Below are 15716 nucleotides of genomic sequence, written 5' to 3'. Positions count from 1 at the left end.
TAGTGTGTCCAACCTCTAGTTCCTTATCGTGTCCAACATCTAGTACTTTAGTGGGTCCAACCTCAAGAACCTTAGTGAGTCCAACCTCTAGTGCCTTAGTGTGTGCAATCTCTAGTGCCTTAGTGGGTCCAACCTTTGATACCTTAGTGGGTTCCCCCCTCCAATCTGTCTTGAATGCTGCAGCCAGGATCTTATTTCTCACCAATCATTACACCGATGCCTCTACCTTGTGCCAGTCATTACACTGGCTACCCATCCACTCCTGAATTCAGTATAAACTTATTACCCTCACCCACAAAGCTCTCTCTGGCTCAGCACCACCCTACATCTTCTCCCTTGTTTCAGTATACCAACCTACCCGTGCCATCCGTTCTGCTGATGACCTGAGGTTAGCATCCTCAATAATCAGAACCTCCCACTCCCGTCTTCAAGACTTTACACGTGCTGTGCCAATTCTTTGGAATGCACTTACCAGGTCAGTACGATTAGTCCCCAATCCCCACAATTTTAAGCGTCAGCTGAAAACGCATTTATTCAGACTGGCCTACCGCCTCAACACATTAACCTAATCTATCCCTGTGTGGCACAGCCAAAAGTTTTACCATAACCAGGTTCCCCGCATCATGTTCCCACAAGCTTTATGCATCCATTAGTCCTCTGTGTCTGTACTGTTACACACTTAACATTATGGCCGGTCCATACAATCAGGGCAACTGTTACCACCCACCTTTCGTGTCTACCTTTTTGCTTATAGACTGTAAGCTTGCGAGCAGGGCCCTCACTCCTCTTGGTATCTATTATGATCTATGTGATTATTGTTATGCTGTAATGTCTATTGTCTGTACAAGTCCCCTCTGAAATGTAAAGTGCTGCGGAATATGTCGGCGCTATAGAAATAAAATTTATTATAATTATTATTATTAATCATTCTTTGGTACCTTAGTGGGTCCAACCTCTAGTGCCTTAGTGGGTAGAACTTTTGGTACCTTAATGGGTCCAACTTCTGATGCCTGGTGCTCATCATTGGATTCTCATAGACTTCTATGGATTGAATTGGAGTCAGTAGAGTGCTTTGAAGTCTATGGACGCTCCCAAGCATAGAAAACTAATGACGGAACTAGAACCTCCTCCAGCAGCTACAGACAGACCCCATTGACTATAGTGGGGTCTGTCTGGTTTCCATCATGATGTCCACCATTTTACTCAACCGACAAAATATTTTGTCTGGAATTTATTGGCCAGATTTATGACAGAGTCTCTGCTGCAGATGTGAACAGAGCCTTAGCCTGTCCGGTGGGATGCTGTGCTGCTAAGTTGGTTTAACTAAGACAAGTGTGTTTCTTCCTGTTAAGCTTGGGTATCTAAATCCATTATGTATGATACTGTCTGCTGAGATGTATTTCTAATCCTAGCAAGCTTGTTACTGTCTAAAGCCACAACATCTAAGCCTATTATTTGTGATGTCATCTGCTGAGCTACATATCTAAACCTATCATGCATTAAACTATTCTTATTGTATTTTAACAGTGTACCTAAGCCAAGCTTGTGAGATACACTATGCTGATCCTGTGAACCCATCCTTACTTATATGATACTGCTGTATGCAGCTGTGTCTAAGCTTCACATGTTTCACATTGTTTTCTGAGTTTCTGTATCTAAGCCTATTATTTGTGATACTGTTTGCTGAGCCAGTGTATCTAAACTGTCATTTGAACACACACTATGCAGCTGCATTCTAAATTTAATGAATGCATGAGTTACACTATTGCTAGAACCATTAGGAAAGCTAGGTACTTAGAGAAGATCACATTGTAGGAGATTAGCAAGTGCCAGCAAAGTAGAACAATTTACGATTCGACTCGCAGAAATCGCCCCAAAAATTGGATCAGACACAGAAGACTGACTTGAGCTCAGGTGCAGCTTTCCCATAATGCCTTACAGATTTCACATCACATAATATAGCACAGCCAATCAGGAGGCCCTATCATAGCCTGTATAAAAGCCAAGGCAGGGAATGCAGCAGCCATTATAAGGTGAGTTAGAATAGGAAGAGAGACTCACAGCTCAGTAACAGAGATAGGAACAGAAAGCCGTAAAACCCTAATGTGTTGTATAACTGCAGCAGTGGAGAAAATGAGTAAATTAGTCTGCAAATAATACAGAGTTACAATTAATAGAGGGGGAGAGATAGGAAAGGAGCCAACAGCAGCAGTGCCAGACTCAGTGTGATTGATTAGTGATATGATGGAGCTGGCATCTGTCCTGCTGCATTTGAATTACAACTACATATTTTTTTGATTCTTAATGTATTAGAAAGCAGCAACAATACAGAACAATTGTATTCACAAAAAAAAAAGGTGGAAATCAGTGTCAGGCAGAGACGTTGTGCTTGCTAGTCATAAACGACTACAGACTTTGTGCATTTCTTGTGCAATCTTTATTGTGAAAGAGGATTAATTGTTTTTTAGTAATGCAAAAGAAAATTCCCCAATATCGAGACATTTAACTGCAACTGTCTATCTCACAAAGTGTGCCTGTCACAAACAATTATTTTTTCTGGAATACTTGATATACCGTAATAGTCAAGTTTTACATCGGTACACACCACACCAATGGAGCGTCTTGATGCAGGTGCTGACTTTTTGTTTGTATACTCAACAAGCATTTCTTATTTTGTCATTTCATTTTTGGAAAAGGTTTGAACTCTATTGAGAAAAAAATGTTTTTTTTTTCAAACTTTTCCAATCGTGTCTGTTTTTGCACATCTATATTGCTTGTCCAATTTGACAACTGTACATGCCACACCTATGCTGTGGTCCGCAGCCACATTCTGCATTCTGTACGTGTACCTACCTACGTTGCATTTCTTATTACATCCTTTTTGGCAGAGGTTAAATAATTGGAGTTTGAAAAGATTGTCCAAAGTTCCAACTAATGGGTAACAATGTGGGAGCCAGTAGCAGCTGCAGTTGGTTATAGGTAAGAAGTTTTATGCTTCGTAAGGCATGAAGCAGCAGGATTCATATATTCTTCAATGGGACTTTTTTCCTCTGACTTTGGGCATACCAGCCTATACCACAGGTAGCGAGGATATTACCATTGAAGGTAGATTAGACTTACGTGTGTCTGCTGGAATTAGACCTGGGAGTCCCTGTGAGGATACGGCTCTATTAAGACCACATGACGGCCGGGCTGGGTTACAAATGTTTTCACTGTGTTCTATGAGGGCCGCCATGGCGGAGTGCATAGCATACTGATGGAAGGCAGACTGTGCTCATTCCGTATTAGAAGCTTCTTAGCGGGGATCTTCTAAAACACGTCTTAACTTACAACTCAAGTGGCTTCAACAACGTCTGCAGAATGAAAGAAATGCTGAACAAGGAAAAGATACATTTACATCGTACGGATTCTACATAGAGGCGAGCGAAGGCTACACTACAACACATGTATTAGCTGAGGACGCGGATCAGATGAAGTGTACGAGTGTGAAATATTGGATAGGCTCCATAGCAAATTGAGATCTCCCCCTGCTATAGCACCTCACATACTGTACTGGGCTCTAACAGTGCCACTCAAAACAATAAATACTATTAACATTACCTTCCTGATAATTTTGTAAGCACAGATAGTACTGCCTCCCTGTCTTTGCATTTAAACAATATAGTACTGCCTTCCTGCATCTCCCTGTAAAAGATGTAGGTACAGATAGTCCTACCTCCCTGTTTCTCTTTGTGAATGATGTAGGTACAGATAGTCCTGCCTCCCTGTTTCTCTTTGTGAATTATGTAGGTACAGATAGTACTGCCTCCCTGTTTCACTTAGCAAATGATGTAGGTATAGATATTGTCTCTCCCTGTAAATGATGAAGATTCAGGCTGTATAGTCTCCCTGTAAATTATAGAAGTACATATAATAATGCTGTCTCCCTATCTGTTCCAGCAAATGATGTAGGTACAGATAGTACTGCCTCCCTGTGTCTCTGTAAATGATGTAGGTACAGATAGCACTGCCTCCCTGTTTCACTTAGTAAATGTTGAAGGTATAGATATTTTCTCACCCTATAAATAATGAAGGTTTAGGTTGTATAGTCTCCCTGTAAATTATAGAAGTACATATAATAATGCTGTCACCCTATCTGTTTCAGCATATGATGTAGGTACAGATAGTACTGCCTCCCTGTCTCTCCTTGTAAATGATGTAGTCACAGATAGTATTTCCTTCTTGTAAATGATGTAGGTACAGATGGTACTGTTTCTATGTCCCTTCCTGTAAATATTGTAGGTACAGATAGTACTGCCTCCCTGTCTCTCTTTGTAAATGATGTAGGTAGAGATAGTATTTCCTTCTTTTAAATGATGTCAGTACTGTCACTGTTTCATAACTGACTGTGGTTTAGGAATGCTGTGAGTGACAGCTCTGCTGCCGTATGGGATCTAGAGTGTGCTGAACTGCTGGTTGTGTGAGTGACAGTCAAGTAATCCAATCTGATCCTGTGGCGTGCAGTGCCGTCAGCAGTTTGATTGAAAGCTCTGCTGCTCTATATGGTTTAGTCTGCAGGCATTTCCTCAGGTGCCTCCCGTTTTTAATCATTTGCAAGGTATTTACCTGGCTAGCTGTTAGTAGTCATTGTCAGTTGTAGCTTTGCCTAAGCTGGATGTGTTTGCTTAGCTCTGTGTCTCTTTTCTCTGACCCTGTTGCCAGACCCCGGATTTTTTGTGACGTCTCTTGTGGTTTCCCCCTTCTGCTTTTGACGCTCTCTGACTTAAGGTTACTGACCCTGGAACTGGCCTCTGACTATCCGTTTGGTGTAGGCTTTGGTTTTGAAATACCCTTCTGGCATTTGACCCCAAACTGTTTCCTGACCACACCTTTGACTTACCCCTCTGTACTTCGAGCCCTCCTGGTCTCTGTCCTCGAACCTCCTGACTACCCTGTCTCATGGCTTGCCCGTGAGTAGTGACTAAGTGTCTTAGGTGCTGCCTATCTGTCTTTCCCTGTAAATGATGTTGGTGTAGATAGTATTTCCCTCTTGTATCTGATGTGAGTACAGATAGTACTGCCTCCTTGTCTCTCCCTGTAAATGATGTAGTCACAGATAGTATTTCCTTCTTTTATATGATGTAAGTACAGATAGTACTGCCTCCCTGTCTCTCCCTGTAAATGATGTAGTCACAGATAGTATTTCCTTCTTTTATATGATGTAAGTACAGATAGTACTGCCTTCTTGTCTCTCCCTGTAAATAATGAAGGTACAGATAGTATTTCCTTCTTGTATATGATGTAGGTACAGATAGTACTGCCTCCCTGTCTCTCCCTGTAAATGATGTAGTCACAGATAGTATTTCCTTCTTTTATATGATGTAAGTCTTGTCTCTCCCTGTAAATAATGAAGGTACAGATAGTATTTCCTTCTTGTATATGATGTAGGTACAGACAGTACTGCCTCCCTGTCTCTTCCTGTAAATGTTGTAGTCACAGATAGTATTTCCTTCTTGTAAATTATGTATATACACATAATACTATCCTTCCTGTATCTTTTTGGATATGATGGCATTTCCTGCTGTGAATGATGTAGGTACAGATAGTACTGCCTCCTTGTAAATTATGTAGTCCCAGATTGTATTTCCTTCTGGCAAATGATGTAGGTACAGATAGTACTGCCTCCCTGGTTTTCCCTGTAAATTAGGTAGTCACAAATGGCATTTCTTTTGTGTAAATAATGTATATACAGATAGTTCTTCCCCCTTGTTTCTCTTTGTGAATCATGTAGGTATCAATATTACAGCCTCGTTGTAAATGATATAGACTCATATTGTAAACTTTCCTGTATTCAATCTAGTTACTAATAGTACTGTCTCCCTGCCTCTCCTTATTAGTTATGCATGCACAGATAGTGCTGCCTTTCCCTACCAATGATGTAGTCACAGATTCTGCTGCCTGCGAGCCTATTAGCAGTGTAGTTGGTGGGAGAGCAACTGTTGAAACACCCAGAAACACTGACAGGTAGAGCAATAGAGGTTGGTGGTCCCGGTCAGTTATTACACATAAGAGATGTAGGAGCAATGGAAACTGGGGACTGCTAGTGTCCTCGATCTACAGGATATGGCTGCCAGGGCGCTCTAACACAAGATAAAAGCAGAAAATGGTCGGTGGCTGAAAAAAATCTATAAATAAGCACTTATCTGAAATGTTTTTAGAACTTCTTTTATAGAGAACAAATGGATCAGACCTAAACATCTAAACATCCCCTGACAAATCACCTCATCATGGCCAGGGGTTCCTAGTTTTATGCTATTAACTTCCTTATTTTTGTGTTTGTTACCTCCTTGCCTCTTCTACTCTTTTAATGTAAGTTTAGTTTATATAGGGAGCTCTGACTGGACAATTTCTTCTAAACTAGAGCTTTAGTCTTATTGCCTCCAAGTTTACAGTAACTTTGCCAATACCTCTATCTATTCAAAACGGAACCTTAAAGCAGTTGTCCCATAATTATGTCCAATTTGCCTTTTTTTTGCCTGTTCTTTTTTTCTGTTGTTCCAATACACACAAAAGGAAATAACCATGTGTCTAACAAAACATGTGTAATTTCAATAATTTTCTGGGAAAAATACTTTATTTTGTGGAACAATTTTAACCCTGCTGTTCTGTTCGGTCAAAAATGACCGTTTTTGAACTTTGATATTTTTTAAAAAATTCATTATGCGGTTCTGAAACTTGTGGTTACTTCTATTTTCCTAATTTGAGGGGTTCTTTCTAAGGGTACTTTTTTTTTTTTTGTTTAGTTTTTGCGCCACATTTTTTTTACACTTGTACTGTTCCGGTCAAAAATGACCGAATAGCATTTTATGCTAATTTCAGCCCATTTTTTGAGTAAAACAAATGAGTTATAATTAGTTTTGAGACTACTTATTGCATCTACTATTGTTTATGAAGTAAACAGTTGCTTTAGGTGCAGATTTACACATGCTTTCAGCACAAACCATACGCATTGGCTTTCAGTACAGTTCTGTGCAATTTTTTTTCTCTGTATGTTATTTACCCTGCTTTTCCTCTAAAAATAAATAAATTCAGTTGTCAGTTGTTGTTTTTTTTTAATTTTTTTTATTATTTTTACTATTTTTTTCCAAAAAGTTTGACGCATTTTATACTATAGTTAATTTTAGTTATAGTTAGTTATAGTTGTTATAGTAGTAGTAGTAGTTGTTTTAGTTAGTTAAGCTCAAATTTGTAATTTCTGTGCAGAATTCAATAAGCCCTTGTAACCTTTATAAACACAAAATAAATAAAAAAATTGAGTTTTTTACGTATTTTTTTTTTAATGACCAACCATGTTCACATATAGTATAATAATGCAGCAAGTATTCAAAAAAAAATTTTTTAAGTAGTTAAAACAGCATTTTAATAGGTCCGGTCAAAAATGACCGGAGCAGTACAAGTGTATAGTGGAAACGAACAGAACAGCAGGGTTAAGGGTTCCAAGACTTTCGGCCATGACTGTAGATGATGAATGTATGAATGCTGGGAGTCTGAATGCTGAGAATCATCACTGATCCTAAGAACGGGGCTTCCAAAGTCCATTAACAGAGCATTAGTGAGCATGCTGAAGATATGCCGCCTGTGCAAGCTGAAGATATGGATGAACTCTTTATGCATCAAATGGCCAAGTTCTCCAAAAAATATGACATAGTTGTCATGGGAGATTTCAACTATCCAGACATTTGTTGGAAATCTCTCTCAGGCAAAACTAACAGGTCAAGGAAATTCTTATCCTCTCTTGCTGACAACTTTATCTTCCAAAAGGTAGGGGAGAAAACAAGGGGAACTGCTACCTTGGATCTAATCCTTATAAACAGGGAGGAAATGGTTGAGGAGGTAAAAGTGGCTGGGACCCTAGGAGGTAGCGACCATGCTATTTTAGAATTTTGGATAACTAGAGGCGGAAGACCTGTGAAGACTCAGACGTCAAGGTTAGATTTCAGAAAGGCAGATTTTAAGGGTTTCAGAAAGAGAATTGGAGGGATCCAATGGCTGGATATCCTTAAAGACAAAAATGTCCAGGAAGGATGGGAAATCTTGAAAAATGAAATTCTCAAAGCACAGTTGTTAACAATTCCAAAAAGAGGGAAGAATAGGAAGCATTTAAGGAAACCAGGATGGATGAACACAGAACTTAAGCACATGCTAAAAAGGAAGAAAAACATGTTTATAAAATGGAAAGAGGGAGGCATATCTAAAGAAGAATATAATGCTGTTTGCAGAACTTGCAGGGCACAAATCAGATTAGCTAAAGCTGAAAATGAATTGAGGCTTGCAAGAGATGTCAAAAGCAATAATAAAGGATTTTGGGGATATGTCAAAAGTAAAAGAAAAGTCAAAGATGCTATAGGATTTTTACAGGATGAAAATGATGAAATGGTAAGACAGGATGTTGAGAAGGCTGAACTTTTAAATTCCTATTTTGCATCTGTTTTCTCTGAGAAAGGAAATGTAACATCAACTGTTATTCACTGTCCTATTAAGGGAATAGAAGAATCCAGGATATCTATAAACAGAAAGATAGTAAGGAAACACTTAGCTAACCTAAATGAATTCAAGTCTCCAGGACCAGATGAATTACACCCCAGAGTACTGAAGGAGATAGCAGAAGAAATTTTTGAACCCCTCTCCATAATCTTTGAAAATTCTTGGAGAACAGGAGAAGTGCCAGAAGTCTGGAGAAGAGCAAATGTTGTTCCTATCTTCAAAAAGGGGAAGAAGGTGGACCCAGGCAACTATAGGCCGGTGAGTCTGACTTCTATACCAGGAAAGATCTTTGAACAAATTATTAAACAACATGTATGTCAATACCTGGATAAGAATGAAGTGATTAAACAGAGTCAGCATGGGTTTGTAACTAATAAGTCATGTCAGACTAACTTAATTTCCTTCTATGACGGTATCACTGATTGGGTGGATCAAGGAAATGCTGTAGATATAGTATATCTTGACTTCAGCAAAGCATTTGACAAAGTCTCTCATAAAATCCTTATTGAAAAAATGACTAAGTATGGAATGGACAAGGCAACTGTTAGGTGGATTCATAACTGGCTTAGTGATCGGACCCAAAGAGTGGTCGTAAATGGCTGCACATCCAGTTGGAAGAATGTCTCAAGTGGGGTACCACAGGGCTCTGTCCTGGGCCCTGTATTGTTCAACATCTTTATCAACGATTTAGATGAAGGAATTGAGGGTAATCTGATTAAATTTGCTGATGACACAAAGCTAGGACGGATAGCTAATACAAGAGAAGAGAGAGAGAGGATTCAAAAAGATTTAAATAAACTGGAGAAGTGGGCAGCAACTAACAGAATGATTTTTAACAGGGAGAAATGCAAAGTACTACATCTGGGCAATAAAAATGAAAAAAGCATATACAGAATGGGAGGAATAGGGCTAAGTGACAGCACATGTGAAAAAGACTTGGGTATACTAATAGATCACAGACTGAATATGAGTCAACAGTGTGATGCAGCAGCAAAAAAGGCAAATGCAATTCTAGGATGTATTAACAGAAGCATACAGTCTAGATCACGTGAAGTCATTATTTCCCTCTACTCCTCTTTGGTCAGACCTCATCTGGAATATTGTGTCCAGTTTTGGGCACCACATTTTAAAAAAGACATCAACAAACTGGAGCAAGTTCAGAAAAGAGCGACCAGAATGGTGACCGGTCTGCAAACCCTGTCTTATGAGGAAAGGTTGCAGGATTTGGGAATGTTTAGTTTGCAAAAGAGAAGACTGAGAGGAGACTTAATAGCTGTCTACAAATATCTAAAGGGCTGTCACATTGTAGAAGGATCAACTTTATTCTCATTTGCACAAGGAAAGACTAGAAGCAATGGGATGAAACTGAAGCGGAGGAGACACAGATTAGATATTAGAAAAAACTTTTTGACAGTTAGAGTGATCAATGAGTGGAACAGGCTGCCACGAGAAGTGGTGAGTTCTCCTTCAATGGAAGTCTTCAAACAGAGGCTGGACAGACATCTGACTGGGATGATTTAGCGAATCCTGCTTTGAGCAGGGGGTTGGACCAGATGGCCCAGGAGGTCCCTTCCAACTCTACGATTCTATGATTCTATGATTCTATGTGCAGCCACCAATCGTCTAGACAGTTAATGAAGCAGAGGTCGCACATGCTCAGTAACATTTCTTGCAGGGAACTGTGAGGCAACTGTGTTCTGGATTACTGGGAATCTCAGGGGTAATTCCCCTAAGGATCATACATGTATCTTCTATATGATATATATTGTTTATAGGACATCCCTTTTAAGCCTTTTCCTTTTTGTTTTGCAGTCCTCGGTAATGTCAGTCTGCTTTGCTCGTTTTCATCCAAATCTGGTGATTGGTGGGACATACTCTGGACAGATAGTACTATGGGATAACCGCAGCCACAGAAGGACTCCAGTTCAGAGGACACCGCTTTCTGCTGCAGCGCACACGGTGAGCTCCTTATATTGTCCCAACACTCCATTTTGATATTTATCATATGCATATCACACCATTGCTGGATTATACATCACCCTGCTGTATAAATTATCACTTATCCACTGGATAAGTTTCCTGCATGCTGAGACCTCCGGCAATCACAGCACTTAGTGCCATTGACATTGAATGCAGGGCGCATGCACGATCTACCCTTTATCCAGCTCCTCCTTTTTGCGGTCTTGCAGCTTTTGCCCCACACTCCTGGCACTAGTAGATAGGTGATAATGTGTGTAGACCAGAATGCCCCTTTAAATATATATTTAGGAATATGTTTTTCTTATTCTTAATTTTAGCAGTCTTGTATATTGGATATTTCATTACCTTGCCGGTCTCAAGGATACAGGTGTATTAGAATTTTCTTATGTACTAGATTAATTTCAGTATATTACAATAGATAATAATGTCAAGGGATCATTAGATGAGGTGGATCGTCAAAGCCCAAGGTCCGGGTGGGAACATGAGTGCAGCAGGCTGTTGAGGCACAAAGGAAACGTAGATAGGTAGCAGTGGTACTGGAAGCTGCAGGCAGACTGAATACCTCAGAGAGACCACATACAGGTAGCAGAGGTCATGCATACAGGAGAGATCCTGGAAACTGCACGTGGATACACAGCAGAAGTTCTGAGAAACCGGGAACAAGTACCAGAGGCACTGGAAGCTGCAGGCAGACTAGAGACTGCAGACAGGTTGCAGACGTCCTGGAAGCTACAGGCAGAGAGGAAACATCCTGGAAACCACAGGCAGACATATAGCAGAGTTCCTGTAAGACCAGGAACAAGTAGCAAAGGTACTAGAAGTTGCAGGTAGACTGAAGACATCCAGGAGACTGCAGACAGGTAGGAGAATTCCATGAAGCCACAGGTGGACACGTAGCAGAGATGCTGGAAGCTACAGGCAGACTGGAGATGTTTGGGAGACCAGAGACAGTTAGTAGAGGTCCTGGAAGCCAAAGGCAGTCAGGAGATGGCCTGGAAACAGCAGATGAACATGTATCAGAGATTTGGGAAGACCATGAACAAGTAGCAGAGGTACTGGAAGCTGCAGGCAGACCAGAGACATCCGGCAGACTGGAGACAGGTGTTAGAGGTCCTGGAAGCCGCAGCTGGACAGGTGACACTGTAGGCAGACACAAAGCAGTAGCCACACATGTGTACCATCTCCACTTATAATAAATGAACATACTTAAGAGCGTCATTCCTTGGATCTGTGGTGGTCCTAATGGTGCAGCATTTGTCATGATTTTTAGACAGTTTTTGTCTTACAGCGTTGCTGAGACATGTCAGTATACACCAATAATTCCCTGCATTTACCAATTATCCATATATACCATCATTAGCAAATGATTCCAATATCAAGATAAATAGAATTTCCATAGAACTTTCAACATCTATTTCTATGCAGTGCAACATGTCGTCCTTCATTCACTTACTGTTCGGACCCATGTGAGTGATAATGGCTATCATAGGGTTGTGTCTGTCTTTTCCAGCATCCTATCTACTGTGTGAATGTGGTGGGGACGCAGAACGCGCACAACCTTATTACTGTTTCCACTGACGGTAAATTGTGCTCCTGGAGTTTGGATATGCTCTCAGCTCCACAGGTGGGTGTTTATTTTCCTCCATGAGAACCACTCTGCCTAATGCATTAATGGACACGGACTGAGAGTGCCTGAAACAAATGGATATAAGGAGAAAAGTTAAACTTTCTGCTAACAGGAAAAACTTATGTTTGCAAATGCCTCAGCAAAACAGTATTTACCGAAGCAAAAAACCGGCTGAAAAAATCAATAATTTCATAAATCAGGACCTCTAGGATCATCACAAGTAATGATGGTTGTACAGTTGAGAAAGTGTCACAAATCTTTCTTGCTTGACTACTCATTACTTTCTGAAGACTTTTCCAGGTTTTCAAGAGTTACTTTACTTTTTTTGATACTTTCTAGAAACTCTGAAAACTTCTTCAGCTCTTTCAGAGTTTCTTTATATTTTTGATACCTCCTGAAATTGAAGATTTCTTCAGCTCTTCAGGTGGTACTTTATCTTATTGATACATCCTAGAAACTTGAATACTTCTTGAGCTCTTCCAGGTTTTTTTTTTCTTATCTTATTGATATTTTCTTTATACTTTCTAGAAATTATGAAGGCTTCTCCAGCTTCTCAAGAATGTCATACTTTTTTGATGCTTCCTAGAAATGTTAAAGACTTTTCATGCTTTTTTAAAGTTATTTCATATATTTTCATTTTTTTTTCGTGATACTTCTTAGTCATTTTGAAGACTTATTCAGTTCTAGATCATGTCATATAGTGGTTACCGGAATGTTGAGAATTCTTCTATTTTGTCACAGTTTACTTTCTAGAAATTCTGAACACTTCCAGCTCTCAGTTACTTTATTTTCTTGATATTATCTAGTATTATTAAATATTTATCCAACTCCTAAAGAGTTATTTTTAATGCTTAAATCACAGTAAAAATTTGAAAGTCTTTTCCAACTCTTCAAAAGTCACTTTATTTTCTTGATACTCTGTAGAAATACTGAAGACTTCTCTAACTTTTCAATAGTTAATTTATTTTTTGTGACATTGCCTACAATTCCTCCATCTCTTCAAGAGTTTTTTTTACCTTATTTGATATTTTCTTCATACTTTATAGAAATTCTGAAGATTTATCCAACCCCTCTAGAGATGGTTCATCTTTTCTCATACTTTCTTGTCACTTTATAGAAAGGCTGAAACCATTTCCAGCTTTTCAAAAGTTTTTTTTTTTTTTTTTATTTTATTCATTCCTTCTTGATACTTAATAGAAATTTTGAAGACTTTCTTCAGTTCTTCAAGTGTTATTTTTCCTCCTTGATTCATTCTAAAAACCATAAAGATTTTTCCAGCTCTTCTTTGTCTGGAAGATTTTAAAAAATTCTGAAGACTTGTCCTGTTTAATCAAGAGCAATTTTATCTTTTATATACTTTTTTTTTTTTTTTTAAATCCTGAAGACTTTGTCAGTCCTTTGAGAGTTATTATTTCTCCTTGATACTTTGTAGAAGGCTTCTTCAGCTCTTCGGAATTTTCTTCTTGATACTTTCTAGAAATCCCATTAACAGCTCAAGTTCTTTTTTTTAAATGTTCATGACACCTTATAGACATTCTGAAGACTTATCCTGTTCCTTAAAAGTTTTTTTTTAATTCTCCTTTATACTTTGTAGACATACTGAAGACTACTCCAGTTCTACAAGAGTTGTTTTAATCTCCTTCATACTCTCTAGAAATTATATAGACTGATTTTGCTCTTCTAGAGTTTCTTTCTATTCTTGAAACCTCTTATTAATGATACTTGCCCAACTTTTAATTTGGGTTTATTACTTCATTTAGCATATACAAGATTTTCTGTACATCCTAAGTGTTGGACGAAATTTTACTTCTGGGATTTCAGAAATTATTTAAAGGGAATCTGTCACTGGAAGTTGGCGGCCTATGTAAATGGCATGTGTCCGGTCCGATGGGCGGTGTTTCTTCTTTCTCCACCCATCCTTGGCCCCCGTCCGCGATCTTTGCCGGAATTCTAGTAGTTCTACTCCATAGTTCATGCGTGCGCGAAGCAATCTTGCTTCGCGCACGTGCACTATGCTTTGCCCAACTGCGGGCAAAGCCGAAAATCATTACTGCGCATGTGCCGGTACACAATGTCCCGGAACACAGCAAAATACTTCTGGGACATAGTGTACCGGCGCATGCGCAGTAATGATTTTTGGCTTTGCCCGCAGTTGGGCAAAGCATACAGCGCATGCGCGAAGCAAGATTGCTTTGTGCACATGCAAACTATGGAGTTGAACTTCTCTAATACCGGAAAATATCGCGGACGGGGGCAACGCCACGGATGGGGTGGAGAAAAAAAGAAGAAACACCGCCCATCGGACCGGAGACAGGCCATTTACTTAGGCTGCCAACTTCCGGTGACAGATTCCCTTTAATCGAACCAAAAAATGTTGACACAGTTGCGCATGTTGAGTCTGGACTGCATCTGCTTCTGCATACCTTGTATGAAAAGTTCCCAAGTTTTGGCTCTCCGACTGTCACAGAACCACATCTCCCAGCAAACGACAGTCAGAGCATGTAAGAGTTGTAGGTTTGCCATGAAAGTGCACGGGATATGGAAGAGGTAGGGAAATGGTACCCTGGGCCATTTATGCCCTTCATAGGAGCGTCCTACAAATCCTAATGGTGGTCCTCTTTCTTTTACGGCTAGCCTACTTATTATCAGTGTGGCTTACTGAATATCTGGAAACTTTTCTGGTTTTGGGTACTTTTATTATAATAGTTTTTTTTTTAGAACTGAAAATCTGATTTCTAATTTCATTGATTTTGTTTCAGGAAAGTATGGAACTGGTCTACAACAAGTCCAAGTCAGTCGCAGTTACCGGGATGGCGTTCCCTACAGGAGATGTTAACAATTTTGTGGTGGGGAGCGAGGAGGGGACAGTTTACGCTGCATGCCGTCATGGAAGGTAGAGTCACGTGTTGCCTTTTCTTGTCAGTAAATTATATATACTTACAGTAAATCAAACCTGTGTCACTAAATGAATAAACATATCATATCCTTTATCAGAGATACAGGTCTTTACCCCACAGACAGGCGGCATGCAGATCCTTTTCTGTGTGTATAGCATATTGTTACTGATCGGCCTCATACAACTGTTAATACCTTGCCCGAATTCTCATAATAATGAGATGACTCTGCTGACTCTGTCTGATTCTATACAGCAAAGCTAAAAATCGAACTAAAGAAAATGGGAATTGTCTGTGTTTTGTTTGCTCCAGTGGAGCAGTTGAGAACCGAAATATTTTTGACCTAATATATATTTTTATTAATTAAAATACAAAAAAATGGATAGAAAAGAATGTTTTGCAGCAAAACAGCATTATGAACAGATGAAGTCAATAGGCAATTATGAAACACACTACAACAGTACATTTATGTGGGCTTTTTTTTGTCCCTGTAGTGCATTTTTATCTGCTCTCTGCTTCACTGCTAGTAGAGAATCCTCCTCTATACTTTACTGATTATACAGTAGAAAGCCCTCCTCTATGATTCACTGCTCTTACAGTAGAGAACCCTCCTCTATGCTTCACTTTTCTTACAGCTTAGAACCCTCCTATATATTTCAATGCTTTTACAGTAGAGAACCATTCTTTGTTTT

At 39.4% G+C, this 15716-nt stretch overlaps 1 protein-coding gene across 5 annotated transcripts in view; it reads left to right on the top strand.

Moving 5' to 3' along the window:
- DYNC1I1 (dynein cytoplasmic 1 intermediate chain 1) overlaps positions 1 to 15716 on the top strand; it is a 463207-nt gene that overhangs the window by 292670 nt on the left and 154821 nt on the right. For all 5 annotated transcript variants that reach the window (XM_073582093.1, XM_073582090.1, XM_073582089.1 and 2 more), the window contains 3 exons: positions 10336 to 10482; positions 12014 to 12127; positions 14890 to 15023. In XM_073582093.1, coding sequence (XP_073438194.1) covers positions 10336 to 10482; positions 12014 to 12127; positions 14890 to 15023 — 395 coding nt within the window. The remainder of the gene's footprint in view (positions 1 to 10335; positions 10483 to 12013; positions 12128 to 14889; positions 15024 to 15716) is intronic.

The sequence above is a fragment of the Dendrobates tinctorius genome, unplaced genomic scaffold, assembly GCF_039654945.1.
Source record: "Dendrobates tinctorius isolate UK_male_01 unplaced genomic scaffold, ASM3965494v1 ptg000070l, whole genome shotgun sequence".
Lineage (NCBI taxonomy): Eukaryota > Metazoa > Chordata > Amphibia > Anura > Dendrobatidae > Dendrobates > Dendrobates tinctorius.
This window is presented reverse-complemented; position numbering and strand designations above follow the sequence as displayed.